At 40.8% G+C, this 16,305-nt stretch overlaps 1 protein-coding gene across 6 annotated transcripts in view; it reads left to right on the plus strand.

Annotated features, from left to right (window-relative positions):
* HNF4G (hepatocyte nuclear factor 4 gamma) overlaps positions 1 to 16,305 on the plus strand; it is a 201,992-nt gene that overhangs the window by 122,712 nt on the left and 62,975 nt on the right. Inside the window, exon 1 of one of the 6 annotated variants that reach the window (XM_077492890.1) lies at positions 10,471 to 10,682. The exons of 3 other annotated variants lie outside the window; for them this stretch is intronic. In XM_077492890.1, coding sequence (XP_077349016.1) covers positions 10,568 to 10,682 — 115 coding nt within the window. In that variant the 5' untranslated portion in view covers positions 10,471 to 10,567. Of the gene's footprint in view, positions 1 to 10,470; positions 10,683 to 16,305 lie in introns of those variants that run through there. 2 more of the 6 variants (XM_077492889.1, XM_077492892.1) reach the window with 2 other exon arrangements.

A 16,305-nucleotide genomic window follows, 5' to 3' on the forward strand; every position in this document is an offset into this window, starting at 1 on the left:
CTCCGCTCCCTGTAATTGGGATCGGTGATCAGTGACGTGTCACACACAGCCCCTCCCTAGGGCACACTTATCCCCTGCAGCGCCATCTAGTGGTTAACCCCTTTGCTGCCAGTGACATTTTTACATTAGTTAATGCCATTTTTTAACATAGATTGCTGTATTAATGCTAATGGTCCCAAAAATGTGTCAAAATTGTCCGATGTGTCCGCCATAATGTCGCAGTCACAATAAAAATCACAGATCGCCGTCATTACTAGTAAAATAAAATGATCAATAAAAATGCCATAAAACTATCCCCTATTTTATAGCAAACCAATCAATAAATACTTATTGCGATTATTTTACCAAAAATACGTAGGAGAAGACATATCAGCCTAAACTGAGGAAAAAAAATGTTTTTTATATATTTTTGGGGATATTTATTATAGCAAAAAGTAAAAAAGAATGTGTTATTTTCAAAATTGTCGCTATTTTTTAGTTTATAGCACAAACAATAAAAAACGCAGAGGTGATCAAATACCACCAAAAGAAAGCTCTATTTGTAAGAAAAAAAGGATGTCAATTTTGTTTGGGAGCCATGTCAGTTAAAGCGACGCAGTGCCGAATCGCAAAAAGTGCTCTGGTCAGGAAGGGGGTAAATTCTTCCGGGGCTGAAGTGGTTAATGAAAAACCCCTTACTCATTCACACTAAGGTGGATATCTGTGGCCACATTATTTAAAGGAGGCTTCTATATTTCGATAAATCCCCACGTCCCTGCAAGCCTCCACATTCTCTACAATAGGGATGTGGGGAAAAGACCCTTTTTGCTATAAACATGTGCAAAAAGGTGCTTTGCTAGGGGGGCAACTCTTGCAAGGTACCCTCCTCATGCTGAAGGCATGTGGCCTGGTATAGTCTAGGAGGGGGGGGGAGCTCACTGCACCACCATCTCATGGCCAGCCATGCTGCATTCTCACATAATGGTCTGGTATAGATTTTGGTGGTGACTCTATGCCTTTTTTTTGTGTGGGGTCCTCCTTACGTTCCATACTAGACCCTCATCAAGAATAATTGTCTGTTAATGACACCTATTGGGAACCCCATCTTGGATGTTTTGTCTTTTGTAAAGTCATCATTTACCATCCATACCAGACCTTCATCTAGGATAAGGGTCTGAGATTTTGAAGTGTATCTCCGGTGACCTTGTTTACAAACAGAAAGAAGCATCTCGGAAATGTCATTTAGTTGCAATCTAAATGGTGCTCTTTTTTCTTTGTAAATGCCACTTTTGCTTTAGTAGATTGTACAGGTGCATCTCCAAGCATGTTTTTCTAAGGAAATGTATATTTCTTTTGTTACTTTTAAAGGAGATATTGCCCAATTGAACTGTATTTTTAAAATCTCCTTTTTTGCATTGTTATGTGTCCCCATATACAGTAGCAGTGCCCAGTTGCCCATACTCTTTTACCTCAAACTGTTCTTGAAAAAAGTCAGAAAAAAATAGTAAGATTTAGCTTCCATAGACTTTGTTGAGGTTTGCTGCTATGCTTGAGCTTTGCAAATGTTCAGCGAATGTCCAGCGAGCCAATTTTTGGTCAGTTCACTCATCATTAGCACACAGCAAGTTACAAGGATACTTGATTTCTATCAGGAACAACAAGTATATTGCTGGATTTTCAGAAAATTTACTGAATAAAAAAAGAAAACATGTTCAGCCACAACATATAAGGAATATATTATATTTTGGTTCTTGAGTTCAGATATACTTTCAAATGATCATAGCCCATGTTCACACTGGTGCGATTTCAGGTGTGACATGCGATTTACAAATCCCACCTGGAGTCGCATCTAATTTCATTCTATAGCACGCTTAATAGATGCGATTTCAAGTTGCGTGAATTAAAAACTAGTTCCTGCTCTATTTTTTGTGATTTCATGGTCACCTTGCAATGACATACAGCCAGAGCTACAATCGAATGGTTTAGATCAAAGCATATTCATGTGTTTCGAATGACCCAGTCAAAGTCCAGACCTAAATCCAATTGAGAATCTGTGGCAAGACTTGATGTTCACAGACACTCTCCATCCAATCTGACAGAGCGTGAGCTATTTTGCAAAGAAAAATGAGCAAAAATTGTCACTCTCTAGATGTACAATGCTGGTAGAGACATCCCCAAAAAGACTTGCAGCTATAATTGCAGTGAAAGGTGGTTCTACAAAGTATTCACTCAGGGGGCTGAATACAAATGCATGCCACACTTTTCATATATTTATTTGTAAAAAAAATTGAAAGACATTTATTATTTTTCTTCTGCTTTACAATTATGTGCCACTTTGTGTTGGTCTATCACATAAAATCCCAATAAAATACATTTACCATTTTGGTTGTAACATGACAAAATGTGGAAAATTTCAAGGGGATTGAATACTTGAGCACTGCATATGCCTTAGTAACAGCAACAAACCTATAAAAAAAAAAGTTATAGGTTCAAATATATATATATCCACAATTCAAGCACTTTTTTTTTTCATTACAGTTTTTTCACATTTAAAGAAATACATGGAAAATATATAGAGGAATATTAGCCTATGGGCAATATTATCCCAAGTCAGTATATATACAGTATGTAGATATGTTAAGAGGGGTAGCGTTGTAACCGTTTAGTATATAGGTCACATGATATGTAGGTAGGCCCTTGTCTTTTGTAAAACAAAATGTGTTTTTTATATTTAAAAAAAATGGAAGAATTGTATGTAGGGGAGTAATTTAGAATGATGGGTGTATCAGGCTCAATAAAGGTTAAATACAGTCAGGTCCGTAAATATTGGGACATCGATACAATTCTAATCTTTTTGGCTCTATACACCACCACAATGGATTTAAAATGAGATGAGCAAGATGTGCCTTAACTGCAGACTGTCAGCTTTATTTGAGGGTATTTATATCCAAATCAGGTGAACGATGTAGGAATTACAACAGTTTGTATATGTGCCTCCCACTTTTTAAGGGACCAAAAGTAATGGGACAGATTAACAATCATCCATCAAACTTTCACTTTTTAATACTTGACTGCAAATCCTTTGCAGTCAATTACAGCCTGAAGTCTGGAACGCATAGACATCACCAGATGCTGGGTTTCATCCCTGGTGACGCTCTGCCAGGCCTCTACTGCAACTATCTTCAGTTCCTGCTTGTTCTTGGGGCATTTTCGCTTCAGTTTTGTCTTCAGCAAGTGAAATGCATGCTCAATCGGTTTCAGGTCAGGTGATTGACTTGGCCATTGCATAACATTCCACTTCTTTCCCTTAAAAAACTCTTTGGTCCCTTTTGCAGTATGCTTCGGTTCATTGTCCATCTGCACTGTGAAGCGCCGTCCAATGAGTTCTGAAGCATTGTGCTGAATATGAGTAGATAATATTGTCCGAAACATTTTAGAATTCATCCTGCTGCTTTTGTCAGCAGTCACATCATCAATAAATACAAGAGAACCAGTTCCATTGGCAGCCGTACATGCCCACACCATGACACTACCACCACCATGCTTCACTGATGATGTGGTATGCTTTGGATTATGAGCAGTTCCTTTCCTTCTCCATACTCTTCTCTTCCCATCACTCTGGTTGATCTTGATCTCATCTGTCCATAGGATGTTGTTCCAGAACTGTGAAGGCTTTTTTAGATTTTGTTTGTTTTTGAGGCTCACCAATGGTTTACATCTTGTGGTGAACCCTCTGTTTTCACTCTGGTGAAGTCTTCTCTTGATTGTTGACTTTGACACACATACACCTACCTCCTGGAGAGTGTTCTTCATCTGGCAACTGTTTTCTTCACCAGGGAAAGAATTCGGTCATCCACCACAGTTGTTTTCTGTGGTCTTCTGGGCATTTTGGTGTTGCTGACCTCAGCAGGGCATTCTTTCTTTTTAAGGATGTTCCAAACAGTTGATTTGGCCACACCTAATGTTTTTGCTATCTCTCTGATGGGTTTGTTTTGTTTTTTCAGCCTAATGATGGCTTGCTTCACTGCTAGTGACAGCTCTTTGGATCTTATATTGATCCATCGGACAATTCGATCATATGTGGGCTTCATCCGACCTTTGCTGTTGAAAAATCAGACAGACTTTAGATTTAGAACATGTTTCAAATCTTTCTGACGGACTCGAGCCCAGTCGAAAAATCCATTCGTCGGTATGCTAGTGCAGCGGGCGAAAACCGTCACTAGGGCAGCTATTGGCTACTGGCTATGAACTTCCTTATTCTAGTCCGGTCGTACATCATCACGGTCGAATCCAACAGACTTTGGTGTTATTGTGTGTGCCCAAGTCCGTTCGTTTGAAAAGTCCATCGGAACTCCGCTGAAAGTCCGTCGGGAAGACCGTCGGACCTAGTCTGCCGGAAAATCTGGTCATGTGTACACGGCATTCGTTTCCTAAAGCACCAAGAAATATACATGACTCTAAATAAGTGCAACTTTCCCACACTCTGGGCATTAAAGCTGTAGTAAACTGTAAAATAAAATAAAATTCTCTCTGTAAATGAATCTCATAATGTGCTAGTATGCATCACATACTAGTATATTATGAAAGACTTGCCTGAAAGCAAAGCTCTTCACTGGTGTGCTGTCACTGCTGATAGGGCTTCCATCTTCAACCAGTTTTGTTTCCGGGTTCGCAGGCAGCCGTCGTTTGATTGTGCGTGGAAATCATGGCTGTGGCACGGCTCTTTCTATGGATGGTTCAAAGTCCATTGAGAGCGCAGTGCGCATGTGTTGGTGACATGACTGGCTCGTTTAAAGTAAATACCTCCTAAATGGTGCACGTTTAGGAGATATTTTCTATACCTACAGGTAAGCCTTATTATAGGCTTACCTGTAGGTACACATTACAAAAAAACCTTTACTACCACTTTAAAGTGGTTGTAAACCCTTACAAACCACTTTGACCTACAGGTAAGCCTAGATTAAGGCTTACCTGTAGGTCCAAGCAATATCTCCTAAACCTATATGGTTTAGGAGATATTTGCCCGAAAACGGGCACCGCTGTCTACGGCGCATGCGCCGTAGACAGCGGCGCGCAGGCGCACTGAACGCGGCAGTTCCAAAAATGGAGCTGCCGCATTTGTCGACTCCCGTGCGCATGCGCGGGAGTGACGTCATCGCGGCTTCGCCGAATGACAGCGGCGGAGCTGCGAGACGCCACCAGCAAGATGGATGCGGCGGACTACAGGGGACAGCGCGACTTCGCTGGCTCCTGTGTCAGGTAAGTGACACATAATGGGCTACTATGCGATGCATAGTAGTCCATTATGCTTTACCTTTGCAGGGAAAAAAAGAGGAAGTAAACTCATCAGGGTTTACTTCCTCTTTAATGTAAAAGGAGACAGTTATTTACATTTCCGTAATGCCATAAGCTTGTAGAGTGTTGGCTTGTATGGTAGTTTTTCTGTAAGCTTATATTTTTTAGAATTTTTGACTTTGGTCTGACATGTGGTTAATCTGATATCTAATGTGTTTATTAGTTTAGCCAAGTAGAACCTTCATAACAGTAGCTCTATGATGTACATTTCATATTCTGGACATGTGCCTGCTGTACCATGTACTTGTATGAAAACTTGTCCTGTTCTCTTTGTATTGCTTCCTTTGTGTGAAAACCCTGGTGTTCCTGCCAGTCCCTCTGCTTTCCTATCAAAAACCACACTAAGCATGAGAGCACAGAGTGATCAGTTCTCTGCTGTGTTGGGAACTCAATCTGCTCTCCTCTAAAGAGGAGACGTATCCTGGCCTTCCCTGCACAGCCATTCACAGGGAAGATCAGTATGCTGCTATTTCTCCTCCTCCAGCTCCCCGAGCTCACTATGCAGCTGGGAACAAAGGGTATGGTGTCACCGATAAAAAAAGAAGAAAAAAGGGTATTTATAATGATATCTATCTATCTATCTATCCATCCATCCATCCATCCATCCATCCATCCATCCATCCATCTATCTATCTATCTATCTATCTATCTATCTATCTATCTATCTATCTATCTATCTATCTATCTATCTATCTATCTATCTATCTATCTATATATATATATATATATATATATATATATACATACACACACACACACGCACGTTTTGCCTTTCATGTCTATGTTAAACTGAATGTGTTGTTATACTTTAAAAGTCTGTTGTTAGATCCACTGTCCTCATACACCTGTAGCAGGTGGCCTTTTTGGTTTATTATATTGGCTCTATATCTTGCCAAGGGATACTCAGAGACATGCTAGGAAAAATCCCCGGCAAACTATGTTCTTGTGTTTTATCTGCCATGGGAAAAGGAATATATTTTAGAGCACATTCAACAAGCAAAAATTCTCACAGGTTGGCAGCATTAGTTGATAGTTGACTCATGGACAAGCAAACGTCACTATTCTTTAAAAGAATAAAATAAAAAATGCTATCTTCATTGCGCTCTGGACAGATCTTTTCTTAATTGCAACTCAGTGGTCACTTTAACAGTGCTAAGTGAGCAGCAACAATGGGAACTCAAAGACCCAGGATGCTCTTGTTATGTGGATTTTAACTAGTTACCATCATCAGGAGTTCTTGTCCATACACTATACCCTACTTTGTCTTCATATTCGCCCCTGAGTCAGCTTATGGTTAAAGACCAATACAGGGACACTGGAAGGGGATATGGTGGTCTTAGACTTCACATGCATCACTCTGAATTTCACCAACCCTGGCTCCTTCAGGGGCAGGGGCGTTGCTAGGTGGCAAAAAAAAAAACAGGGGCTTTAGCCCAAAGTCCAAGCCCAACACCTAGGGGGTGGGGGCAATGGTGGTGTGTGTTACCTACCTGACACTCACTGACCTACCTGACACGCACTGACCATTTCACTCACCTACATGACATACAATGACCTACCTGACCCACACTGACCATTACACTCACCTACCTGACATACACTGACCATTACACTGACCTACCTGACATACATTGACCTACCTAACACACACTGACCATTACACTCATTTACCTGACATACACTGACCTACATGACACACACTGACCTACCTGACCACCATACTTCAGGTGATGTGATCTTCTCCTGCAGCTCAACCGTAGTATGCGGTGCACCTGTAGAGTAGACAGCAGGCACTCCAGGCAGCCAGAGCCATGGTGACAGGAGAGGAGAGTTGCAAACCCGAGCACCGAGTGGGGATCTTCTTACAGTGGCACGGCAGCGGCATTGTAATTCCCACCTCCTGGAGCCTGCAGCGCCTATGATGGATGTCACACGTCCCGCGGTCCCTGCATTGGACCAGTGGGACGTCCATCATAGGTGCTGCAGGCTTCAGAAGGCGGGACCTGCTATGTCACTCAGCCTCGCTCTGAGTCAGATCGGTCCATGCTCGGCGGCAGCACTCGGGGCTAATAACAAAACTGTGCATGCCCGAGACCCGGAGCTTTTTGGGGACCCACCGTCAGCCCCCATGCGGATGCCATTGTTCAGGGGTTTTACTAGAAGTGGTAAAATATAATGTGATGAATTGAGCTGTATTCCGAATCCTTATACTACTGTACATGTGATATTTTGTATCTGTATTATCGTGCACAAGTTCTAAAGGTATTTTATGATATTAGATCTCCCAATTTTGGCCATTTCAGTAAGACTGGTACATCTGGTTGAGACAGAGAATGACATTTTCTCAAAGGATGAATACCTGTAAGTTAAAAACCAGGATTTGCTCCATTGTTTGCTAAAGCAAAAGTACAAATAAAAATGTTTACTTTACAAAAAAAAAAACACTGTTTTAAAAAAAGTATTTATCCCCTCCATTTCTCCGTATGCCCTGAAAAAAAAACCTGTATGCTGTAGCATTGCTGTAAAACAGCTATTTGCTAATAATGCAGACAGCTACATTTACACACATTTTCAGCAAAATCTCCAATGGTTTTGAATACCAGTGTGCTCAGGGCTGAATTAAGAACATCATGGGTCTGGTAAATCTATGGCAAGTACAATATTTATTTGAGCAATGCAGCAGTGACTGAATTTGGATTCTTTCACTGCTGTATTGCTCAAATAAAAGTTATTTGATGAAGCAGCTTTTGAGCTGCCGGCTTGTACTTGTCATGGATTTACCTAGAATTTTCTTTGCCAGAGCACTGACACCCCACCTATACACCTGCATCATATAGCGGTTGAGCTTGGGTGAGTTTCTTTGTTACAACATGGGCCTGGTGCTAAGGATTTTGGTGGGCCTTTTTTGGGAATAAATCAAATTAAAACACAAACCATTTTTTTAGGATATATTAATTAAAAAGGGTAGCTTAACTAGAGTAGTAATGTGGTGCACCTTCTTGTATTCATAAAATATGCTGAAATTGGTAGTATGTGCAGAAGAGGAGTGCACAGTGTATGGTGGTGGGGAGTATGTGCAAGGCCGCGTACACACGGGCGGATTGTCTGCCCAACTAAGTTCGTCAGACAATCCGACAGACAGTCCGTTCAAAATTTGAATGAACGGACTTGACCACACACGATGAGCAGACAGTCCGCTGAAAGCGTGCGTGATGACGTGTACAGCACGTACGACGGGACTAGAAAAACGACGTCCTATACACTGCAATGCAACCTTCGGCCGTGTAAATCCTTTCTGAGCATGCGCCATACTTAGTCCGTCCAACTTGCCTACACACGAGCGGACTGTCCGCTGAAACCAAGTTTGGACGGACAAAACCAAGTTTGAACGGACAAAATTACGGAAATTCCGTAAGACTTTGTTCGTCCGACAGTCCGCTGAAAAAGTCAGCTGAAGCCCACACACGAGCGGATTGTCCGCTGAAACACGGTTCAGCGGACTAAGTTGGACAGACAATCCGCCCGTGTGTACACGGCCCAAGAGAGGAGTGTGGAGTGTTTGACGGTGGGTAGTATGTGCAGGAAAGAAGTGTGGGGTGTATGGTGGTGGGTAGTGTGTGCAAGACAGGAGTGTGGAGTGTATGGCGGTGGGTAGTATGTGCAGGAGAGAAATTCAGAGTGTATGCCGGCAGGTAGGAGGTGCAAGAGAGGAGTGTGGAGTGTATTGTAGTGGGTAGTGTGCACAGGAGAGGAGTGCGGAGTGTATGCTGGCAGGTAAGATGTGCAAGAGAGGAGTATGAAGTGCATGGCGGTGGGTAGTATGTGCAGGAGAGAAGTGCGGAGTATATGGTGGCAGGTAGTATAATTTTAATATATGACATTTAAAATGAGCCATGATGCTTCAGGACTTGATACAATCATAAGGTTTTAGATATTCTCTTCTCTCTTGTTTACATCTCTATTTACATTTACCTTTGGTTTATAGAATCGGTATTGCAAAATCCCAAATCCCCGTCTCTTCCACTGCTGTGGTTTGTTCTCTAGAATATATAGGGATTTGATACTCAAGCTACTTGACGCAGTGACACATTGGGGGTTATTTACGAAAAGGCAAATCCACTTTGCACTGCAAGTGCACTTGGAATTGCAGTGGCTATCAATCTAAGGGGTAGATCTGAAATAAGTGGAAGCTCTGCTAATTTTGTCATCCAATCATGTGCAAGCTAAAATGCTGTTTTTTATTTTCCTTGCATGTCCCCCTCGGATCTACAGCGACTGCACTTCCAAGTGCACTTACAGTGCAAAGTGGATTTTCCTTTAGTAAATAACCTCCATTGCTCTGTTTAGCATTAGTGACTCACTGGGCTGAGCCTATCTTAAGGTAGGGACCTGGAGCTAATAGCCCCTATGTTAATCCAGCCCTGAGGCTGCTCCAACATGTATCCAATGATCATGGCCCGCTCCTCCCCTCCCCACTTCTCTTCTACTCCCATAGGTGCATTTTCTACATAGTATACAATGGTTTTTAAGTTAAACACACATGTATTGTTTAACGTGTATTAATGCGTCAATAGTAAATTTTGTTTATAATAATACTTTCAAGCAAATAAAAAATTGAGGCAGCCATACTTGCTAATTACTTGTTTGTTACACAGCAGGCAACTAAAAATGTGAGAGTTGCATGAGAAAATGATTTTCAGATAGTCACTGAAAATACACTATAAATTAATGTAAGTCTGCTTTAATCATAAAAAAACATAACAGGTAGGCATTAAATAGTTTAAAAATAAAATATATATTTTCCCACTTTTAGAGCTGCAGCGTTGATTCCAGTGATGCTGAAGCTGAATTATATGTTATACTTATAAAGCTTATAAAACTTTTGTGTAAACATGTTGATCTTTACAACGTGAATGATAAACTTAAGATAAGTTCACCTTTATTAGATTAAATATAGATGTGTCATTATAAGGTATCCTTTAAGCTTGCCTGCTAAGAAAAAAAAATGACAAACAACATTATGATAAGAATATTCGCTGAGCATTCCAAGACTATCAGAAGAATTGCCTCAAAGTACCATAAAAAATGAGGTAAAGGTAGAAAGTAGCACGCAGAAGCATTTTCAAGACTCCACCTTCAGCACAGAATTCATTTGGCAGAAATGTCTTTCATAGATTGCTAAGGGAACAGAGTAGAGGGTATAACTTAAAGTCTCTGGGTGTCCTACCTGGCAATGAAACATTATATTTCCGCAATGGACATGGAAATGGCTAACTATAGTGATGTCTTAGACCCGACTTACACTTGTCTGGAATTTGAGAATATGCAACTTATATATACTGGAAGTGGTAAGTTATTCTTATTATTACTATTGATATACACTACGCCAGATAAAATGCGACTAAACTGAAAATTTATATCAATAATTACGTTGTGAAGGTAAGAACAAATGGCTAAGAATGAGCATTGGTGAACATTTATTTCCTTATCTTAATACACTGCGGTTTGCTTTTATTACCAGAGTAATGTAAACCCATTAAGTATATTTAATGTGTTTAATGGAGCAAAAAAATGTATTAAAAATAATTGTATGTAAGATAAGATATTGTTAGAATCTGTGATTTTAGGACAGTAAAGAACCGTTCATACTAATACTAATTCTAGCAGGCCTGGGCCGGAGGGCTTTCTGGACAAGTCGTTTTTTTAAATAATCAGATTGCAGGTGTAGCACTAACTACTCAGGCATACTAGTATATAGAATGCATTTTGTCAACTTACATCAAGAGAAATGAATGGTAGGAAATACTCCTCGTTGTATTTATTTGCTCAGCTCATATTATGTCTTTATCCTAGCCAAATGTAATTAAACTTGTAATACAGCTATGTGGATCACTAGATAGATAATGTATACTACAGGTCCCTCATTTGTGATAGAGAAGGTCAGCTGACAAGTGTGAATGAAGTTACTACCTCTTGTAATAATACAATCTCTGTGATGTAACAAGACTTAAAAAGCTTGCCTACAATAGCAGTTCTAGTCATGTTCAGATTTGCGTTTTGTTCAGCATGATGATGTTTTACATATTCAGCCATTCTTTTAATTATTACAGGATACTCAACATGTATAGTGAAAACCTTAAAATGTACACTAAGTCTAACAATTAAGTTATAGAAACATATTTAGAAACAGAAAAGTGATGGCAGAAAAAGACAGGGTAGTCCATTGAGTCTGCAAATTTTTTTTTATGTTATTTGTTTTCTTTTGTGTTCTTAAATATATGATCAAAAGCATTTATGATTATATGTTCAATAAGTGCAAAAATAGCTGCTTCTAACTTTCTGTAGTGAGTTGATAATGCTCAAACATTATTACCAGCTGTGCGTGACTTCTCTGTGAGGACTACAGAACCCCCCTCCACATACACACACAGACGCACTATGGAATGGGGGAGGTGTTTTGTCTTTCTAAGCCCTTGTACACACGGTTGGACATTCCGATGGAAAATGTCCGATCGCACCGTGTTGTCAGACAATCCTACCGTGTGGGCGATAAAATTTTCCGACAACATAATCCGATCGGACTTTGTCCGATCGTTTGTAGAGAATTCCGATCGGACAAAGTGCCACGCATGCTCAAATCAAATTCCTAGACCAAAGCTATTGGCTACTAGCCTGAACCCAGTCCCGTCGTAACTAAATAACGTCATCACGATCAGGATTTTAAGACAACTTTGTCCGACCGTGTGTATGCAACACCAGTTTCGGACAAAATACAATGAATTTTGTTGTCGGAACGTCCGACCGTGTGTACAAGGGCTAAGACAATTTTTGTCCTACGGAGAAAACAGTGCTAATACAGTGCAGTGAGAGAGCAATATCACAGAAGGACCTTATATCTGCCTAAAAGGTTAATTAAAGTATAACTAAACCAAATAATGAAAAGGCATATTTTAAAGCTCAGGCCCATTTATGTGGTAGCTACATTCATTATGTAAAGCTTTTCCTTTTCCCACCTGTTGATTCTCTCAGTAACACACTTCCTGTCCTAGGGTGACCGTTAGATCCCTTTCACACTGGAGGCGTTTTTCAGGCGCTACAGTGCTAAAAATAGTACCCGTATAGCGCCTGAAAAAAGTGGCTCCATTCACTCCAGTGTGAAAGCCTGAGGGCTTTCACACTGGGGCGGTGTGCTGGCAGTGTGTCAGAAAAAGTCCTGCCAGCAGCTTCTTTGGAGCAGTGAAGGAGCGGTGAACTTAATGCTCCTCCACTGCTGTTCCCCATTGAAATGAATGGGGCAGCGCTGTGATACCGGCAACGTTTTGCGGGTGGATTTAACCCCTTTTCAGCCACTAGCGGGGGTTAAAAACCGCCCTGCTAGCAGATGAATAGTACCTCTAAAACGACTGTAAAATGGTGCTAAAAACAACACCACTTTACTGCTGACGCCCAGGGTGGCTCGTGTGAAAGCCGTCTTAGGGTTGCCACATTTTCTTCGAGCCAAACCGGAACACTTTAGTGGTGCACAGCTATAGGATTGTAACAGATCTGGGACACCTTTGGGCTTCCAAAGATAATAGTAATGTGGCATGTATTGTGCCCCCTCACCCTCCTGTTAGACCCTGTTCCCAGCCACATTCCTATCTGAATATTGTGTCTGGGTTTCATGTGGACTGAAACCTGGACATAATTCAAAATCCAGACTCTCCGGCTGAATCCCAGGTGGCAACCCTAGTGACAGTGCTGCTAATATAGTACAATGAGTGAGTTTGGTCACCCTAGGAGAGGAAGTATGGTACTTACATGCAAGCAGCATAAGAGCATGAATTTGACTTGGTATCTGCCTCTAGCAGCCCACTGTACAGCAGGGCTCGGAGCGTTGGGGGGGGGGGGGGCAGTAGCACATAAAGCCAGTCAGTTGCACTGCAGTGCAAGGAGCCTGCTAATAGTAAGAGAGAACATAGTGACGGAGAGATGAGCTCTACTGCTTTTATGTTCACTGTCCATTCATAGGGTGCTTGTGAGGAGGGATCTGTGAGTGAGAGTGATAATGCAGCAGAGAAAGGTCAGGCCCTCCTCTGTTAAGAAAGCCTGTGCTATGTAGAAGAGCTGTACTCATCTCACGATTAGATGGACAAAACTACAACTTCTTTAACAGGTTAAGTAGCCCATATATATAGCTATGTACCTGAAGTTAAGCTTTAAGACATACTTCCATTATATTGCAATGAAACTGGGATATTTAATTCCTGATTCTAAGCCATTAAGTCCTCGTTTACCCTTGCGCGATTTGTTGGGTGACAATGCACAGTATTCATTATTATTATTACACATTTTATTATTATTAGTACATTAGGACCCCTTTCACACTGGGGTGCTTTTCTGGCATTTTAGCGCTACAAATAGCGCCTGTAAAGAGCATGAAAAGTGCCTCTCATGCCACACCAGTGTGAAAGCCCGAGGGCGGTGCGCCTTCAGGACAGGAAAAAAAGTCCTGCAAGCAGCATCTCGGGGTGGTGCAGGAGGGGTGTATACAACGCTCCTCCGCTGCCCCTGCCCATTGAAATTAATGGGTAGCGCTGCCAAAGCCCGCCCCAGTGTAAAAGGGGTCTTAGATATATATATATATATATATATATATATATAGTATTATTATTACAATACAATAGTATAGTATACAATATTATTTTGTACAATATACAACAAAATTTACAAGACAATAGTATTATTATTACACATGATAAATTATTATTATATCATTATTGTTGACTGGGCCCATTCATATCTATACAACACACACTTCTGTGTGACTGTGAAAAAGATACAGGTGATCATTTTTGTGCGACAAAAGACCTCAATGGCAGGGCAGTAAAAAATGCTTGAAATAAATTAAAAACTTGTGAAAATGCATGGAAAATGTATAAAAATGCAAGAAAAAAGTATAAACCATGCTGCAAATTAAAAATATTCATACCCAATTTTGACCAAGCCCCTTCCCTTTCAGAATCTGAATATATTGACTGTTTCTAGGCAAAAGACCACTGAAATGATAAGTGTAATTTGTTGCATGGAAGCAGGATTGTCTGTGGCTGTTAGAATGTCATTTATCACCATGTCATAAATAAGTGTACTGGATCATTACTTGCTGAAAATATGCTTCAAGCGGCATTTTAGTAGAGAAATACCACTATGTTGTATTTTTGCATACAGTATGTATTTCAGCAGTAAGCTCTGTGATTGGTTCACAGGTAAATAAATGCCCATTCATCTTACCTAGCAAATGTATTTGCTTTCAACATCCAGTCTGATTTGGGGAAACATTTCTATTATTCAGAGTATTAACTTTAGGTTTCTTGGTTTTATGAACACAAGTCTGCTAGGCCACTGGAAAAATGAGGTCTGTTGTAAGTCAGCCCTATATAGCCTGAAACGTCCAAACACAAGTGTGACTTGTTCACACTGGTGGCTGAGGGTAGTAAAATTAGGTGGTTGGGCCATGATTTTTCTGCCCCTTGACCAGTCCTCCTCAGCTGCAATGTTGGCCAGGCAGGGTTTTATGTTTTACAGTAGATCTTGTTTATACCTAAGACAACCCTTGCCACCCCTCTGAAAAAAGCTGTTGATAGGGCTGCCAGGTTATATATAATCTCCTCACCACTTGTTTCAACCCTGAAAAGTTTGCACCACTGCACTACAACTGTGTGGGCAGTTGTTGCACCACCCTATTCACTTGAATGGGTTACATTTGGCAATAGTGTGTGTGCAACCTTAGCTGATACTGTGCAGCTGAGGGAATGGAGCTGTCAAGGGGCATTAAAACTTTGGATCAGTCACCTATTTCTCTTTCTTTTCCAAGAATTTGAATAATTTTATAGTACATTGCATAGAAGTAACAATGTAATCATGTACAGTAAGATACATAACTTCCAATACAGACCATATTTGTTACAAAAAAAATAAACACATGTAACCTCAAATATCATAAAGCTTGTTTACGTCAATATTGCCAATTACAGGATGAGATGACTGTATCTTTGATCGTATAGAATAAATAGGGGGCACATAAAATGATACATATAGGGGGTTATTTACCAAAGGCAAATCTACTTTGCACTACAAGTGCACTTGGAAGTAAAGTTGCTGTAGGTCTGAGGGGGACATGCAAGGAAAATAAAATAAAATGCATTTTTGCTTGCACATGATTGGATGATAAAATCAGCAGAGCTTCCCTTCATTTCAGAGCTTCTCCTCAGATCTACAGCGATCTATAGCGACTGCACTTCCAAGTGCACTTGCAGTGCAGAGTGGATTTGCCTTTAGTAAATCAACACCAATACTGTCTAATATCTTTTTCTACAAGTGAATTGGTATACCTCTTGTACAATTGTATCCTGCTGGAGGAGTGAAGACAAGATATTGTATTATGTGACAATATCCGAGTCGCAGTCATCTAAAGGGGGACATGTAGCCTTACATTGGTGAGATTAGTGGATAGAGGGGTTCAGGGGGAAAGTGTGGGGATGGGAGGACTTCAAAGGGTATGGGAGAGAAGCCCACAGTGCGTACAGCCAGAGGAGTGTAAAGTATACCATATAGACCAGTATGTGTCCTCAGATTGGAGGGGGGCTAGAAGAGTATCGGATCACCTCTAACTGCTTTGCGTCCAAGCAGCTTATCAGTGAGGACAGGCGTCAGTCAATTGTTCCAGCACAGTTTGTAATGCTACTGCATCCCATGTTTCTTGAAAGTGGAGCCAACATGCCCACGTGTGGCTAAATGTAGAAGGGTTATATTGCATGATACTGATTAGCTCTTCCATTTCAGTTGTATGGCTGTACCACTCTGATAATGTTGGGTCAGTCACCTATTTTTACCACTGTTTTGATACTTATGTGAATGAGCCCCTATTCCTCATGTTGGTGGGTCAGTACTGCACCACATATTGCCACCCCACCAACTATTAAAAAACAGGGT

This window comes from Lithobates pipiens, unplaced genomic scaffold, assembly GCF_037356315.1.
Source record: "Lithobates pipiens isolate NorthernLeopardFrog02 unplaced genomic scaffold, aLitPip1_a1.2 Scaffold_19, whole genome shotgun sequence".
In the NCBI taxonomy this organism is placed as follows: Eukaryota; Metazoa; Chordata; class Amphibia; order Anura; family Ranidae; genus Lithobates; species Lithobates pipiens.